The sequence below is a fragment of the Rhinatrema bivittatum genome, chromosome 2, assembly GCF_901001135.1.
Source record: "Rhinatrema bivittatum chromosome 2, aRhiBiv1.1, whole genome shotgun sequence".
Taxonomy (NCBI): Eukaryota; Metazoa; Chordata; class Amphibia; order Gymnophiona; family Rhinatrematidae; genus Rhinatrema; species Rhinatrema bivittatum.
The window spans coordinates 544340111-544356787 of NC_042616.1; the positions used below are offsets into that span (position 1 = coordinate 544340111).

The following is a 16677-nucleotide window of genomic DNA, read 5'->3' on the forward strand; positions in this document are numbered from 1 at the left end:
GAATTATGATAGAAGTCTAAAAATCATAAAAAGGACTTGAACAAGTTAATATAATGCAATTAATTACTGTCTCAGATAATAGAAGGACCAGGGGGGCACTCCATGAAGTCAGCAAGCAACTCATTTAAAACAAATCAAAGACAATTCTTTTTCACTCAGTGAATAGTTAAGCTCTGGAATTCATTGCCAGAGGACGTGGTTACAGCAGTTAGTGTAACTGAGTTTAAAAAAGGTTTGGATAAGTTCCTAGAGGAAAAATCCATAAACTGCCATAATGGTAATTAATCTATATAAATAAAAATGTAAATGTTAGTTTGTTCAAAATCTTAAATCTCTGAAAGTTCTTCACCAATTGCTTTGAAATTTTGGCACAACGTTGCATTCGAATACGCGCGTGTTTTTATATACCTACATTATATAGATATCACACCTGTGACAGGTAAAAACATGCTTTTTTGGAAAAACAGCGCCATCTGTTGGACATAAAAGCAACACACGCTATCTACAATATAAATGGGCTCTGGTTGACGGACCGCAAATGCGCAGTAGAGAGCAGCTCTACCGCACATGTGCGGACCATAGAGCTCTGCGCTACGTGCTGGGTGTCACAGAGGGGAGGAGGAAAGGGTAGAAGAGTCGCCGAGCCAGTCCGTCCACCACCGGGGAAAGGGGGGGGAGGGAGTTGGGACGGCCGGAGCAGAGCAAATGCAGTAGAAAGCGGCTGTGAAGAGATCACAAGCAGCTGCAGCAGCCAAAGCGCAAAGAGCTGAACAGAGAACAGCTCGCCCTCCTCCCCCGCCCCCTGAGTCCCCAGATAAGGAGAAGCCAAGTTAATATCCCGCAAGTGGGGGGGGGGGGGGGAGGCAGTGCTGTCAAGCTGCCCGTGGGTCTCAGCCACCACGGGAAGAGTTTACATGGGCATCGCTGCACCCCCACTCCCAGCAAAGCACCCTCACGAAAGTGAAAGCCAGAGCCCTGCTCCCTCCTCCCTCTCAAGCCCCCGATCAGATTTCTTACAGGCACAGGTCTCCCAGAAAGAGCAAAGCTAGGCAACGTGTCCCAAATCTGTTGCAGTGCCTGCCACCTGCCCTTTGCAAGGGGGGGGGAGTGTTTTCCTCACTCTCCCAGACACAACAGGCGTGGGAACTTTGCAAGCTCTTGCAATAAAGGCTTAGGTGGAGAGGGGGCAAAAATATCGCCCGTTTTAATTGTGTGAGAGAGAAGTGTGTTAATGTGCGCTGAAGGCGATTGTGAGTGCCAGAGAGAGAGGGAGGCCACGTGAGGGATTGTGTATGTGTGTGAGAGATTGGGCGTGCGTGTGTGAGGGACAGAGGGACAGTATATGTGCAAGAGAGAGAGGAAGCCTATGTAGGGGGCTATTTGAGAGTCTCTACCCCCCCCCCCCCCCAGCTCTCCACTTACAGGTTACAGTGGAAGGGGTTGAGTGTAGAGGGGAATGGGAGAGCAAAGCAGTTGGGGCCTGTAAGAATAGAGTGAAAGGGGTCTGAGCCTGTCCCTCCACCACCGGGGGAGGGAGTTGGGATGGCAGGACCATTATGCCTCACGCGATCCCCCTTGGTCACCGCTGCAGCTCCTACCACCACCGCCGCCGCCTCTGGCCCTTCGTGGTACTGGGGGGGGCGAGAGAAGAAGTGGAGCAGAACAAAGACATAGGAGAGGGGACAAAAATCACACCTGTTTTAACGGGCTTAACGGCTTGTACTAAATATTTTACGATTCCATTTCAATGTTTCAGATTGCATTGTTAAATTGAATTTTCATAGATTGATTTATTTTCATTTTGATTTAATTATTTCATGTGACATTGCTTTGAAATTGAGCTGTGTCGTTTACTATACCATTCATTTACTGAGTATAGTTTATTTTTTTATTTTTTTCATTTCTAGAATTATGCGGTTTACATCTAGACACTGACTGCTTCTCAAATTGGACAATTATATGTTGCGTGTTCTAGAGTCGGCAAACCAGACAGACAATCTCTATAACTGCACAGACAATGGAACAATAAAAAATATTGTATACCCACAAGCATTGTGAAATTAAACATATTAGAAACGTGCACACTTTTTTTTTTTTTTTCCATTTAACCAGACTGAGCCACAGCAACACGTGGCCGGGTACAGCTAGTAAGCAATATTAGCTTAAGATTTATCCAATGTTTGGGTACTTGCAACTTGGATTGGCCACTATTGGAAATAGAATGCTGGGCTTGATGGACCCTTGGTCTGACCCAGAAGATGTGGTAGGCCTGATTGACAAACTGAAGAGTAGTAAATCACCTGGACCGGATGGTATACACCCCAGAGTTCTGAAGGAACTAAAAAAATGAAATTTCAGACCTATTAGTAAAAATTTGTAACTTATCATTAAAATCATCCATTGTACCTGAAGACTGGAGGATAGCAAATGTAACCCCAATATTTAAAAAGGGCTCCAGGGGCGATCCGGGAAACTACAGAACAGTTAGCCTGACTTCAGTGCCAGGAAAAATAGTGGAAAGTGTTCTAAACATCAAAATCACAGAACATATAGAAAGACATGGTTTAATGGAACAAAGTCAGCATGGCTTTACCCAGGGCAAGTCTTGCCTCACAAATCTGCTTCACTTTTTTGAAGGAGTTAATAAACATGTGGATAAAGGTGAACCGGTAGATATAGTATACTTGGATTTTCAGAAGGCGTTTGACAAAGTTCCTCATGAGAGGCTTCTAGGAAAAGTAAAAAGTCATGGGATAGGTGGCGATGTCCTTTCGTGGATTGCAAACTGGCTAAAAGACAGGAAACAGAGAGTAGGATTAAATGGGCAATTTTCTCAGTGGAAGGGAGTGGACAGTGGAGTGCCTCAGGGATCTGTATTGGGACCCTTACTGTTCAATATATTTATAAATGATCTGGAAAGAAATACGAGTGAGATAATCAAATTTGCAGATGACACAATTGTTCAGAGTAGTTAAATCACAAGCAGATTGTGATAAATTGCAGGAAGACTTGTGAGACTTGTGAGACTGGGCATCCAAATGGCAGATGAAATTTAATGTGGATAAGTGCAAGGTGATGCATATAGGGAAAAATAACCCATGCTATAAGTACACAATGTTGGGTTCCATATTAGGTGCTACAACCCAAGAAAGATCTAGGTGTCATAGTGGATAACACATTGAAATCGTCGGTGCAGTGTGCTGCGGCAGTCAAAAAAGCAAACAGAATGTTGGGGATTATTAGAAAAGGAATGATGAATAAAATGGAAATGTCATAATGCCTCTGTATCGCTCCATGGTGAGACCGCACCTTGAATACTGTGTACAATTCTGGTCGCCGCATCTCAAAAAAAGATATAATTGCGATGGAGAAGGTACAGAGAAGGGCTACCAAAATGATAAAGGGAATGGAACAACTCCCCTATGAGGAAAGACTAAAGAGGTTAGGACTTTTCAGCTTGGAGAAGAGACGACTGAGGGGGGATATGATAGAGGTGTTTAAAATCATGAGAGGTCTAGAACAGGTAGATGTGAATCGGTTATTTACTCTTTCGGATAGTAGAAAGACTAGGGGGCACTCCATGAAGTTAGCATGGGGCACATTTAAAACTAATCGGAGAAAGTTCTTTTTTACTCAACGCACAATTAAACTCTGGAATTTGTTGCCAGAGAATGTGGTTCGTGCAGTTAGTATACCTGTGTTTAAAAAAGGATTGGATAAGTTCTTGGAGGAGAAGTCCATTACCTGCTATTAAGTTCACTTAGAGAATAGCCACTGCCATTAGCAATGGTTACATGGAATAGACTTAGTTTTTGGGTACTTGCCAGGTTCTTGTGGCCTGGATTGGCCACTGTTGGAAACAGGATGCTGGGCTTGATGGACCCTTGGTCTGACCCAGTATGGCATTTTCTTATGTTCTTATGAGAAAGGCGCTTAGGTTTCTTAGGTATAGGCGCTATTATGGCTGACAGTGCGCTTGAGCAGTGGCCAGAGGCATGTGTGTATGTCCAAAAATACTAGGCATCCCAAAGATAAGTGCCATTAAACAATTTAAGTGCACAATAAAGCTTATGTGCACAACTAAGTGTGCGGTCACTTAAGGCGCTGCTGAACTTAGATGCACAAAATACAAGGCCCAATTAATTGTCTAAAAACTGGATGCACAACCTGGACGCACAGCTAGACGCACACGCTGAACTGACAATCCTGTACAGCAGTGGTCCCCAACCCTGTCCTGGGGCCCCCCCAGCCAGTTGAGTTTTCAGGATATCCACAGTGAATATGCATGTTATGGAGGCAGTGCATGCAAATTCTCATGCATATTCATTGTGGATATCCTGAAAACCTGACTGGCTGGGGGGCTCCCCCAGGACAGGGTTGGGGGTTCTCAGCAGGTATGTCGGGACACAGTGGTTTGTCGCAGGGCCAGCAGATGGCTGTCTCCTTATCAGTCCGGGTGGGAGTTGGTTGACTTCTCTTACATTAGGCCCGATGGGAGACTTCTCTCACTTCCTTCTCTTATTTCTGGCCCAGTGGGAGGCTGTTTCCTCCTTCACCAGATTAGAGCGAGATATTGCCAGCTCCTGCTCTTCTGGGAGTGATGCTGCTGATGATCTCTTCACTCTGTGGAGGCTGCTGAGCAGGAAGGGGTGGGAAACAGGGGGTCAGAGTAGCTGGGCAGGCAGAGAGATGGGATGAAGGAGGTAGGGAGAGTCAAGCAGAGGAGAGAAGGAGCACAGGGAGGAGGATGTGGGAGGGTTAAGGAATACTGGGCAGGGATGTGTGTTAGCAGATGATTGAAAGGGAGTAATTGGGAAAAGTGAAGGATGATGGAGGCATGGAAGGGGAGTGACAGGGGGTGCAAGAGCCATAACATGCCAATTTGGGGAATGTGCATTTATCTTTGTACTTTGCTTAGTGTAGGAGGAAATGTATTTCTGTTACACTTGCCTCCAGTTTTGTACTGCATGCAGAGTGGCTTTTTGAGATTTCTATTCCAGTTTGTGTCTCCACATTTGTAATTTGTGGTCTTTTATTTTGTATTTGGTGAAGGTCAGATCTGTATGTGTGACTGAGGTGAGGTATTTTACTAGTAGGTATGGATTTGTATCTATCTTTTTTGTTGTGTTTTCTCATTCTCAGTAGGACATGCATTGGTGCTGCACAGCTGCCTTTTCATAGGAAGGGCTATTGCTATTGAGCTCTTGGAATTAGTGTTGCAATGGTATGGAAGGTTTGCTACACATGCAGAGTGTGTTTATTTTTCAGGTTTTGTATTTTATAATGTGCCTGGTAGCGAGAGAGTTTGTGTTTCTGTTATTGAGATAGCAGTAGAATCAGAATATCTTTTTTTATATAGCAAGTTGTATTTGAAATATCCTAGTTCTGCTCTGCGTCTATTTTTTGGGTGCTGGGGGGGGGGGGGGAGTTTCCTATGGATGAAAGTATGTGTTTACCTTTAGGTGCCTTGATCTTTTTCAAATATTTATTAAAAGTAGAGACATATTCATAAAACCGCCCGACTCTGGCAGAGTTTCGCAGCTCAACAGCTGCTGCCTCAGGGGCTTAAACAATCCAAGGTCTTGAATGAAATATAGTAGTGTCGTGTCATCAAGCAACAAGTAACTATTTCAGCAATGCAAAAACAACTTGTGATCCACTATTCAGAGTGCAGTCTTTCTAAACACCTTCAGTCCACCATTTTTAAATGCAAAGTCAGGCGGTTTTATGAATACGTCTCTACTTTAATAAATATTTGAAAAAGATCAAGGCATCTATCCCTTTGTGTTTACCTGACGGTCATTATAGATCGTCCCTCACCTCTTTGTTTTCTTGGACTATGTTTACCTTTAGCCCCGTGATGGTCAAGTGTTGTGTGTCACGCCTGTAAGCATTATCTGCCAGGTATGTCCCAACAGAAAAAAGGTTGAGAACCACTGCTGTAGAAAGCAGCCTTAGAAAGCACGCAAAATGCACACAGCGAAAAAGCCTCAAAGCGGGGCCTAGCCTACAGAGTTGCTCACGTCCCTCATCCTTCCACAGAATAGCGCACAAGCACAGAGAATGGGAAAAAGGAGGAAGCCCTACACTACAATAGCCTCTTTTTACATCTTTTTTTTTTTTTTTTAAACTTACCTGAGCTCAGCCTTACCTGGTTGATTACAGACATGGTCACCGCTGTACTCTGCTTCCTACACCCTCTGCCTTTTAGTCACATAAGCAGCTAAGTCCACACCAGGTGGAAAAAACCAGCTACCAGACCAAGGCACTCATCTGAGAGACCATAGAAATCACCTCAGGAATTCTCAACTGTGGGAGGGACCTTTTAGTATCATCGCAGGAGAGCAGGGCGAATATAATATCCTTAATTCTCCTTTTTCAAAATGAAGTAATCCCCAGTAGGGAGATGCACGTCCACCATCTGCTGGAGACAGAGAATACTGGCAGGCTGTCATTGCAGAGGTATATGTACTATTGTGTCAGTTTTCTCCATCTGCTGGTAGAATCCAGGCAGATGAATTCACTTGTTCTGGAATCACCTGACTCGACCTTAAGAAATACATTTTTCAGATTCTATGGAAAAAAAATTTGAGACCTTTAAATTTCTCACTAAGATTCTGATTACTTCTAACAGTACAAATGTGCAAAGTCCAGAACTCTGCACATCAAATATGCAGAGTTCATAATTTCTGAAGGTGCTCTCAAGTGAAACATTTCCAGCTTGCAATACTGCAATATTTAGTTCAAATACTCTCTGAATCACTTCCCCATTCTCTGAAATTATGTCTTTTTGAGAGATTTGATAATGCCTAGAGTGAAAAACAGAAGCAATTATTTCTGAGCAAAGCATTTCTTGTAGCAAAGTAATCAATATTAGCATGCTGGATGCAGAGGCACTGACAGTTATACACTGGAAGCTGCAGTTACACAGACTTCTTCTTTGAACATAGAACTTCTAAAAATCTGTCTGATAAGCAGTATGATTACTTTTTAAGACATAAGACCACTATATATTCATGACATAACACCTAAAGCAAGAAGTCAGCTATTCAACACATGACACCTTCATAGAAAGTGACAAGAGTTATTATATATCTAGCACCCTTCATGGTTTTTTGTTTTTAATTTTTTTCCTGGGAATTTATCAGGGTTATATCAAGAACAAAACCAGGAGACAATCAGTGCAAAAATGTGACTCTTTTTTCTGGGTAATTATCTGAGTTTATTTGATGGACAGAAGCCAGGACAATAAAACAAAAATTAAGCAGATTCTCCCAGTCACCCACTCTGTAGCATTCCTATCTCTACCCCCCTCCCCACACCCCAAACATCTCCCTCTTCCCTCACCTCACCATCGCAGCAGAATTCATCTTTACTGGTGGTAGCTCTAGGCTTCTCCTCTTTCCTTCAGCAGCATGTTTAAGGTTCTCGTGCTCTACGGTACTGCACCTCTTTGTGCAGGGCCAGGGAGCCTTTCAGGAATTGCTTCAGGTGGGCATGGCCCATTTCAAATGCTGCATTGGTGGCATCAAGCAGCAGGTACTTTGGCTGTCTATGGGGAAGGGGAAGGTGGGACTTGAAACACCACATCAGTGGCACTGGAGGACCAGTGCTTTTGCTGGGGGGGGGGGGGGGGGGGTTAGCTCACATTGGCTTCCAGCAGCTGGGACACTGCATCTACAGCTCTAGAGCTGCTCTTTAATCATCCTAAAATTAGGCTGAAAATTGGTTTAAACTGAAAAGGCGAGTAAAAATGTGCGCATCTGCAAATTCTATCCATTTATCAAGGAGAAATTTATGAAATTGTTTATCATAAGTGGATGGGGAATTTCCAATTTTTCTTTTCCATTTTAGTATTTAAGAGTTCCAAAGTAAGCAAAAGTAAAGCATGATCTGAGTAAAGAATTTCACAAATCTTACATTTAATTTTATCAAACCAACTTTCCGAAACTAAAAAATAATCTAGTCTCGAATAGACATGATGGACATGTGAATAAAAAGTAAAATCAGAGTCTTCACTATTAAGCATCCTCCATGCATCTATTAGTTCCAATTCTTTTGTGAGAAAGCCAATTTTCCCTTGATTTTTTGGGGGTTATTTGGGAGATTTGCTATCTAATAAAGGGTTATCCCATTATGTTAAAATCACCTCCCATTACACAGAGAGTCATCCCACTGAACCAATTTAGCAGTTAAGCTAGAAACAAAAACAACCTGTGTGAATATACATTGCGCTTAATTTTCTGCTAAAGAGCCCAGTATGATAATACCTCCCATTAATATCAGAAAATTGCCTTTCCAAGGAAAGTGATACATTTTTATTTATTAGAATAGCCACACCTCTTTGGCTGTAAGAGGAAAAAAAGCAATTACCAACATAATCTCTACAAAATTTCTTATGCTCAGAATCTATCAAATGGGTGTTTTGGAGAAAAACAATTCTGAGCCTCTTTTCCTCAGGTCTGTTAATACTTTTTTTTTTTTTCTTAATGATTAATTGGAGAATGTAGGCCATCCACATTTTCCTAGTATGTAGACAGATGGACTCAGGACCAGTGGGTTATGCTCTCCTGCCAGCAGATGGAGATGGAGCAAGCTCATGTCACAGTATATGTACTCCTGCTGTGACCCCAGCCTGCCAGTATTCTCCATCTTCAGCAGATGGTGGACGTGCATCTCCCTATGCAGATTTCTCAATATAAATTTCTCCTTTCAAAATTCAGAGCAATGAAAGGCCCATTCTCCTGCAATGATCCCTAAAGGTCCCTCCCCCAGTTGAGAATTCCTGAGGTGATTTCTGTAGTCGCTCAGAGGTGTGCCTTGGTCCGGTAGCCGGTTCCCAGCTTGAACTTAGCTGCTTGTTCATCTGAAAGGCAGCGGGTGCAGAAGGGCGAGCGCAGTGGGGATGGCAGATGGCCTCTACCGCCGCAGCCAGAGACAGTCTCTGTACTCAGCCGGTAAGTGCTGAGTTCTGGTAAGTTAAAAAAAAAAATAATAAAATAGATTTTTCTCTACCTACATAGGGGTTTTTTAGGCCTTCCTTCAGTCTGTGCGCTGAGCGCACTGTCCTGACATCTTTCCCACTCCTGTTGGGGTTAGGGGAACTGGGCAGCCTGGTGGTTTGAGTGGCCCAGATGGGCTAGGCCCTGCGGTAGGCTGTTCTCTGTACACCGCATGGTAGGTTGTGGTGGCATTTTTGCGCACTCTTGTGCATGCTTTACTGCCCTCTACAAGACCTACTAGGCACAGGTTTTGTGCGCATAAAAAAAAAAAAAAATTTGAGTGTGGTGATACGCTCCATTGGAGCGCACTAGTAGAGTGCGCCTTGCCGTGCTTATTACTGGGGTGCCTTTAATTTGTGCGTGTAACTTTAAGCTCAAGCAGTTTGAACGCACAGTTACCAGCACTCATGGTGCCGGTAAATAAGAAGCCTAAGCGTCTTTCGCTTTGTGTTGCCTGTCTTATTAGGGCTTCTCAGCCTGACCTGTCTTCCAACATATGTCAGCGCTGTTCAGATGCTCAGATAGAGTTTTCCTTGGATTTTGCTAAACCTGGATCCTCTCATTCTAATGATGGTCTGATTACGGTTTTGGCTAGAAGTGTGCCAGATCTTGGTATTCCCTTGACTGGCTCCTCTGCAGGAGATGGCACTTCAGACACAATACTCCACATTGCCCACTCTAGTCAGGTCAGACTCTCAGCTGGTGGCCTCTCCCTCTTCCAATCCTACAGTTAAGCACCGTGGCATGCCTCATTTCACCAAGGGTATCCCTGGTGGAGACCTGGATGGTACAGATGAGGCGGATCCTGATTCCTTGGAAAATGTGAAATTCCTCCTGCTTTGGAGCCGTATCAAACCATGTTACAGTTCTTTCATAAAGATGAACTACCAGTTCTGATTTCACAGACATTGAAAATGCTGGCAGTGCCTGGGGCGGATTCTTTGTCAGAGCCGAAGAAGAATCCTATTTTGGTCTCCTTGCATAAAGCCTCTTGCTTTTTTCCTGTTATGGGCTAAAAAAATGTTTAAACTCAAAAATTCTTTAAATGTTCTTAAAAAAAATAATTTCAAAACAGACATCAAATACCACCCAACAAATAAAACAAAGAATAAAAAAATTCCCCGTTTTCCATACCTGGATCTTTTGATTTTCAGTCCCCCTGAGATGTCATGGATTTGGGGAGGGGAGCCACACACACACACACTTACACACACATCCATCTCCCTCACACACAGGTTCTCTGTCCCTCACATACGCATACAGGCTCTCTCATAGACCACCTCTCACGCACACCCAGGTATTCACTCATACCCTCTCTCACAGTCATATACACATAGACTCTCGCACAGTCTCATTTGCCACCTCTCACACATACATTCAAACATGCATACAAACACACACAATCACACATACATACAGGCTCTCATACCACAACACAGGCTCTTACTCTGTCATATATGCACTCGGGGGTCTCCCCCTCTCTTCCTTTTTTGGGCCACAGCCGTCTTTCAGGCTCCAGTCAGTCTTTCTTCCGGCCATGGTGGCATGAACTCCAACAGATCACTCTTTTGGCCTACTGCGACCACCTTACTCTACGGGCCTCTCTTCTGAATGTGGGGAGATGTGCTCTACCACAGCCACACTGCTTTTCAGGCTGCGGGCACTTAAGCATAATGTCTGCCTCAAAGCGAGCACCAAAAGAATGTTTTGGGGGGACACTTTTTGTGGTCCCCATCTTTTGCCACGAGGCGGCCACCTCACCCTGCCTCATAATTGAACCGCTGTTGTGGAGGGGTAAGAGTGTATGCAGCAGAAATGGCATATTTCCAACCAACTCAGTCTGTTTTCTCATTGCTGCTCTCTCTCTTCCTTGGCTTTAATTGAGTTGACAGTGGTAGCTTCCATTGCTCCAGATGAAGGGAGAGCAGTTGTACGATACACTTGTAGGTACTGGAACATAAGATATGCCATATTGGGTCAGACCAAGGGTTCATCAAGCCCAGAATCCTGTTTCCAACAGCAGCCGGTCCAAGTCAATGTACCTGGCAAGTACCCAAACAGTGAATAAATCTCATTTTACTATTGCTTATTAAATTACCATAATAACAGTATATGGACTTTTCCTCTAGGAACTTATCCAAACCTTTTTTAAATTCAGTTACAGTAATTGTTGTAACCACATTCTCTGGCAATGAATTCCAGAGCTTAACTATGCGCTGAGTGAAAAAGAATTTTCTTCAATTTGTTTTAAATGAGCTATTTGCTAACTTCATGGCATGCCCCTAGTCCTATTATCTGAGCGCGTAAACAACCAATTTACATTAACTTGTTCAAGTCCTTTCATGATTTTGTAGACCTCTATCAAATCCTCCTGTTACCACCGCGAATCAGGCTTATCCTGCAAAACACGGGAGCAGCACGAAGCAGCAGCGAAGTCACGGTCGCGCGGCACCTTGGCACCATCAGCGTACCTCCCAACGGCCCCCGCGCTAGCACGGGAAGAGGGCTATTTAAACCCAGCTTCCAGACACAAATGTTGCCTCAGCTACAGGCTTGCTTGTGCTGTCTCTCTGCTGGAGTTACCTTTGCCTACGACCCAGATTGCCTTTCATTTCTCTTGCTTGCTGCCTACCTACTACCCAGATTGTCCTTATCACCACCATGGCCTTGGAAAAAAAGATCCTGGGCACCGTGGTCAGCCCGAACGACAAGGCATGAAACTAGAAATTCAATATGACAAAGCAAAGGAGCCAATGATGTTACCAACGAATGGGAATATACAGATATGCCTCTGTCAGATCCAGAGACATGAGATTGTCATAATGGCAGTACAAGCAAGGACTGAGTGTCGGCTGTCATTTATGGGTCACGCATGTCCATTCTGAAATGCGTGACCCGTAAATGACAGACGATGCCTTGGAGATCTAGTACCCTTCCTTCTTGGGCATGTCAAAACAAATGGACTAACAGCCTGTATTTTGCTGCGTTTCGGGAACAGGAATCACAGCTTTCAGGTTAAACAGCCTTTTTAATGTACCTGCCAGTGCTACCCTCTTCTGAGGAGAGATGCATGGAGATATCATAAAGGTATCCAGAGGAATGCGAAGAAATTCCAGAACGTATCCATCCCAAACCGCTTTAAGGACCCATTGATCCAAGATAATCTGGACCCATCTGCGATAAGAATAACAAAGGCGCCCACCTATCTACTGCACCAACCGGTGAGCCTACAAATCTTCAGTGAAGATAGAGAGCTCCAGTTCCAGAACCCGCATGCTTTGCAGGCCTTCAGGGGTGAAAGGACTGAGATCTGCGAAAGACAGGCTCTCTGGGAAGATCTTCCCCCATAAGGCTGAAAATGCTGGTAGTCTTGAGGAGTCACTTGCCCAAAAACTTTGGGAAACTGGCTTTTTTTTTTTTCAATTTATAATTTTATTATGAATTATATCCAAAAACCATTGTGGAGTCAGAAACATTCCAAAACATCATGGCAAAACCGAACACTGAGTGTCTGCCCCATAACTCCAAGTAACCCCCCAACCCTCCCCCCCCCATCCATGAGCTCATTTAAGCTAAACCTACAGCAACACAGAAAACAAATTGGAAACCGATTAAAGGGGAGTACCCAAGATGTCCATGAGGCCATGCAGGTAGATGGCAAAAGCTGAGGGTTACTTCAAAATAGCTTGTTGACGCTCCCACGTGACGAAAGGTGTCCAAATCGCTTGAAACTTAGGCTGTGAGTCATGAATCTCTGCTGTGATGGCTGCCATTTTACAAAAGAAGTGAACTTTTTGTTGTACCAGTCGAATAGAGGGCGCTGTAGCCAATTTCCAATGCTGTGAGATAGCCATCCTTGTCGCAATAAAGACCTGTTGACAAAATGACGTGTGTATTTTATCCACATGTGGGAGAGGGATATTGAGCAACATAAAACCAAGGTCCTGTACCCCTCGGATACCCAACAGACCTTCAGTCCACACTGCCACTGCCTTCCAAAGCTGTTGCATTCTTTCGCAGGACCACCACATGTGAAGAAAAGTGCCAGTTTGTCTGCAGCCTCTCCAGCAAGATGCATGGATGTGGGAATATCTTTGATGCAGGGTATGCGGAGTGATATACCATCGTGTGATCAACTTGTAACAGTTCTCTTGCAAAGAGGAAGACAGAGAACATTTTCGGGCCGACATAAACCTGCACCCAATCATCTGCTGCTAACCATCGCCCCAGATCTACTTCCCAGTGTAAAACATGTGAAAAAGGTGCGCATCCCTGCCCTAATGTTAAGGCATACAACTTAGATATCAAGCCCCGTTTGTTATCAACGTTTTCACAATAATGTTCTAGCAGCGTCTTGCCCTGTCTTAGGGAGGCCTGAATCAGGGGAGTATTCAGAAAATGGGATATTTGACATCCCGCTAGGAAATCCCCTTGAGGTTCCTGATATATTTCTTGCATTTCTGCCCATGTCATGATAGATCCCCCCCCGAATTAAATGTTCAATAAGGGTTATGCTTGTGGCTTGCCATGCTCTAAATGAACAATGTTCCCGTCCCATTGGAAATTGCGCAAGATAAAATAAGCGAGTGGGGTAGAAATAAGTCCTCGTTCCCACTAAGCGCTCTTTCCATTTGGACCACAATTTCATAGTGGTTTCCAAGGCCATAGTCAACCTCCCCCGGATAATCCAAGTGTGGCAAGGCTGCCACACCATGGCTGCCAGTGGCATCCCCTCCACTACCTGTTCCTCAAAGGCCGCCCACTGCTTGGCCATTCCCCGACTATGAATGTCGGGAATGGCAGACAGTTGCACAGCCGCATAGTACCATTCTAAATTTGGTACTCCCAAACCGCCCCTATCTCTTGGTACAGTAAGCCTCTGGAATCCGGGGTGGGCGCCACCGCCAGATGAATCGAACAGTATTTTCTGCCAGGAGCGCAAAATGGCTGGGCTGATGTATATAGGTAAAGTATTAAAGAGGTATAAGAACCTGGGCAATACATTCATTTTAACAATGGCGACTCTCCCTAGCCATGAATAAGGTTCCCGATCCCATTTCTGAAAATCACGTTTTATTGCAGCTACCAACGGCGTATAGTTAAGATTGAAGAGATCCTTGACCTCAGGGCCGATATGAACTTCCAGGTATTTAAGAGAGGTGTATGGCAGTATGGCATATTCTTATGTTCGGACCTCCAGAAGCTATACCATCAATTCTGACCGCCCAATCTTGTGTTATTAGGAAATTATTTTTTTTTAAATTTTATTGAATTTTTACAAATACAGTAGAACTCAATGTTCTAAGAAGTATCAGACAACATATATACGATTCAAAAAAATAAATTGGAAATCCATCCCACATCAGTAAACATGTCTGAATGTTATAAGAAATAGTCATAAAAAGGAAAATTATTCACCTTATTATACAATATAGTTAACCCATGCATATATGCTTCAATACCGAACCCCCCATGGATTACAATTAGGAGTGGGAATCAAGATAAACACGTAATTGATCAGGTTCTATAAAAATATACTTACAATTTTGAAAGGTAACATGTTTACATGGGAAACGTTATGTGAATCTAGCCCCTCTAGACATGACCTCATCTCCAATAGCATTAAATTGTTTCCTCCTGGCATGTGTACTTCTTGTATGTCTGGAAATATCCGAATCTGGTGTCCATAGAAATTCTGCGTTTGGTTACGGAAAACATTGTTAGTACTGAGTCTCTTTCAGAGGTAAACGCAATTGAACCAGAGTAGTATCTTCTATAATCATTTCATGGGACTTCTCCAGGATTGATGTTAAATCCACAGAAGAATCTGATAATTGATCTTGGACCTGATTCTTTTATCCTCTATACTGGAGTAGATAATATATTTTTGCAATTACAGGAGTTGCCTGTTCAGGAAATTTTTAGAATATTTACCATGTAACTTTTAAACAAGCCTCGAGAGGAATCAATCTTATCCTAGGAAAATTCAATATCCTCAGATTGGGCCTTCTCAACTGATTCTCAATATTCTCCATTTTGTTTAATTGAATATTCTCTGATCTAATAAGATTGCCTTGTACCATCTCAACTCCTACTATTTTTTGTTCAAGATATTTCAGTGATGTTTCCATTGTTGTTACTTTATTATCCAAACTTTGTGTTTTAGATATACTTTCTTTCACCAATGCTGTTAGTGAACTTATTGATTTATCCATTGAAGATATAATATTCCAAATTTCATCTAGTGTGATTTTTTGAGGCCTGATCAAGGGAGGGTTGCAAGTAATTTGTATATCATATCTCCTTTTCCTACCTCCATGGGGGTCGCCTCCTTAGTCATCTTAATGCTGTGCCTCTACACTTGGGCCCTTGGAACCCTGTAAATCAGGGCTCTTCGAAAACGTCTGTATCACACAGGCTCTGATCTGGACATCAGAGTCTACTGAGGCAGTTTATCTCTCCAGCAGAATAGCTGACAAGTCCTCTGATTTTCCTTGGATTCCAAACAGCTGTTCAGGAGTTGTCAGAGCGCCGGGGCTGAGTGATGTCTCGTTTGCCTTGGGGCTCAGCGTCTGCTCCTTGCAGAAACCTCCAGTGGCTCCTCCCACTGGCAAGGGCTGCTTAGGTCCCGCAAACATTTCCTCGATCCGTGGCTGTCTGGCGTCCAGAAGATGGTGTCGAGGTAAACTTCTCTCACTTTAGCTTTGTGTTTTGTGTGAGGCATTCTCCAGAAAAACAACATAGAATCAGGCAATAGGGGCCAATTCAGAAAAAAGCCAACGGAGCTAAGACGTTCGCGTGTTCACCATACGGCAGCCATCTTGGTCTCCCCCCCCCCCACCCCCTTTAGAGAATATTTTTTTTTAAATTTTCTTTAAAGATTTTCATTTATCAAGAAAGCAAACAAACACCATGGTACAAAAAAGGAAACAAATTTCACATTTAACCAATGAAAACAATGTTTACCATGTTAAATAGACCTCATAGGAGGGACCTTTAAAGAAAATACATCAAAAGAAATTCCAAGACAGCAATTTTTCAAAAATCCTAGCCAATACTGAACCTTTTCTATGTGATAGTCATTTCCTAGACTGCAAAAAGAAGTTAAAATTTAGGAAATCTTTCATAGAAAAAAATAACTGCTCAGATCTACTGGGCTATTTGATCATTTTTCGATCAAATTAGTTTAACAACCCAGCACAGTATCAACAAAGCCCAGCAGATGGCGCCTTAATACAATTCTGCCAGTATAACAAAAAGAAAAAGAATGAAAGTAAGAAGAGGGAAAGGCAAACAGGAAGGGAAGCAAAGAAAGGAAAAAGTGCAAAAAAGGAAATGGGAGAAAAGAGTAAACAAACTGAAAAAAGGGAGCAGGAATTGAGGAAGAGTGGCAGGTAGTGCTGCTGCAGGAAGCAGCTGGTACCCTGTGCTGGGAGGAAAAGCCAGGGCAGCGGAGAAGAAAATGAAGCAGAAAGTTACTAAAATAGTCCCAATTATATTGGGTGCCACTGGCCTGATTAAGAAAAATTTCCAAGCGCACTTTTAATATGTTGCCTATGAAAATTACACACAATGTATGTACTAAAAGGAATTAGCAGTAAAGTTGAGATCATCCCCAACCCTGGATTATGAATTAGGTTCATTCTTGTCAAGGTATGCAAAAAAGAAACCCATT

The 16677-nt window shown here is 43.3% G+C and overlaps 1 protein-coding gene across 3 annotated transcripts in view; it reads right to left on the reverse strand.

Moving 5' to 3' along the window:
- The window catches only part of LOC115085173 (cytosolic non-specific dipeptidase-like), a 139831-nt gene that overhangs the window by 112304 nt on the left and 10850 nt on the right, over nucleotides 1-16677 (reverse strand). The window contains exon 1 of one of the 3 annotated variants that reach the window (XM_029590874.1): nucleotides 6152-6184. The exons of the other annotated variants lie outside the window; for them this stretch is intronic. Within the exon in view, the coding sequence (XP_029446734.1) occupies nucleotides 6152-6169 (18 nt within the window). The 5' untranslated portion in view covers nucleotides 6170-6184. Of the gene's footprint in view, nucleotides 1-6151; nucleotides 6185-16677 lie in introns of those variants that run through there. 3 annotated transcript variants of the gene reach the window in all.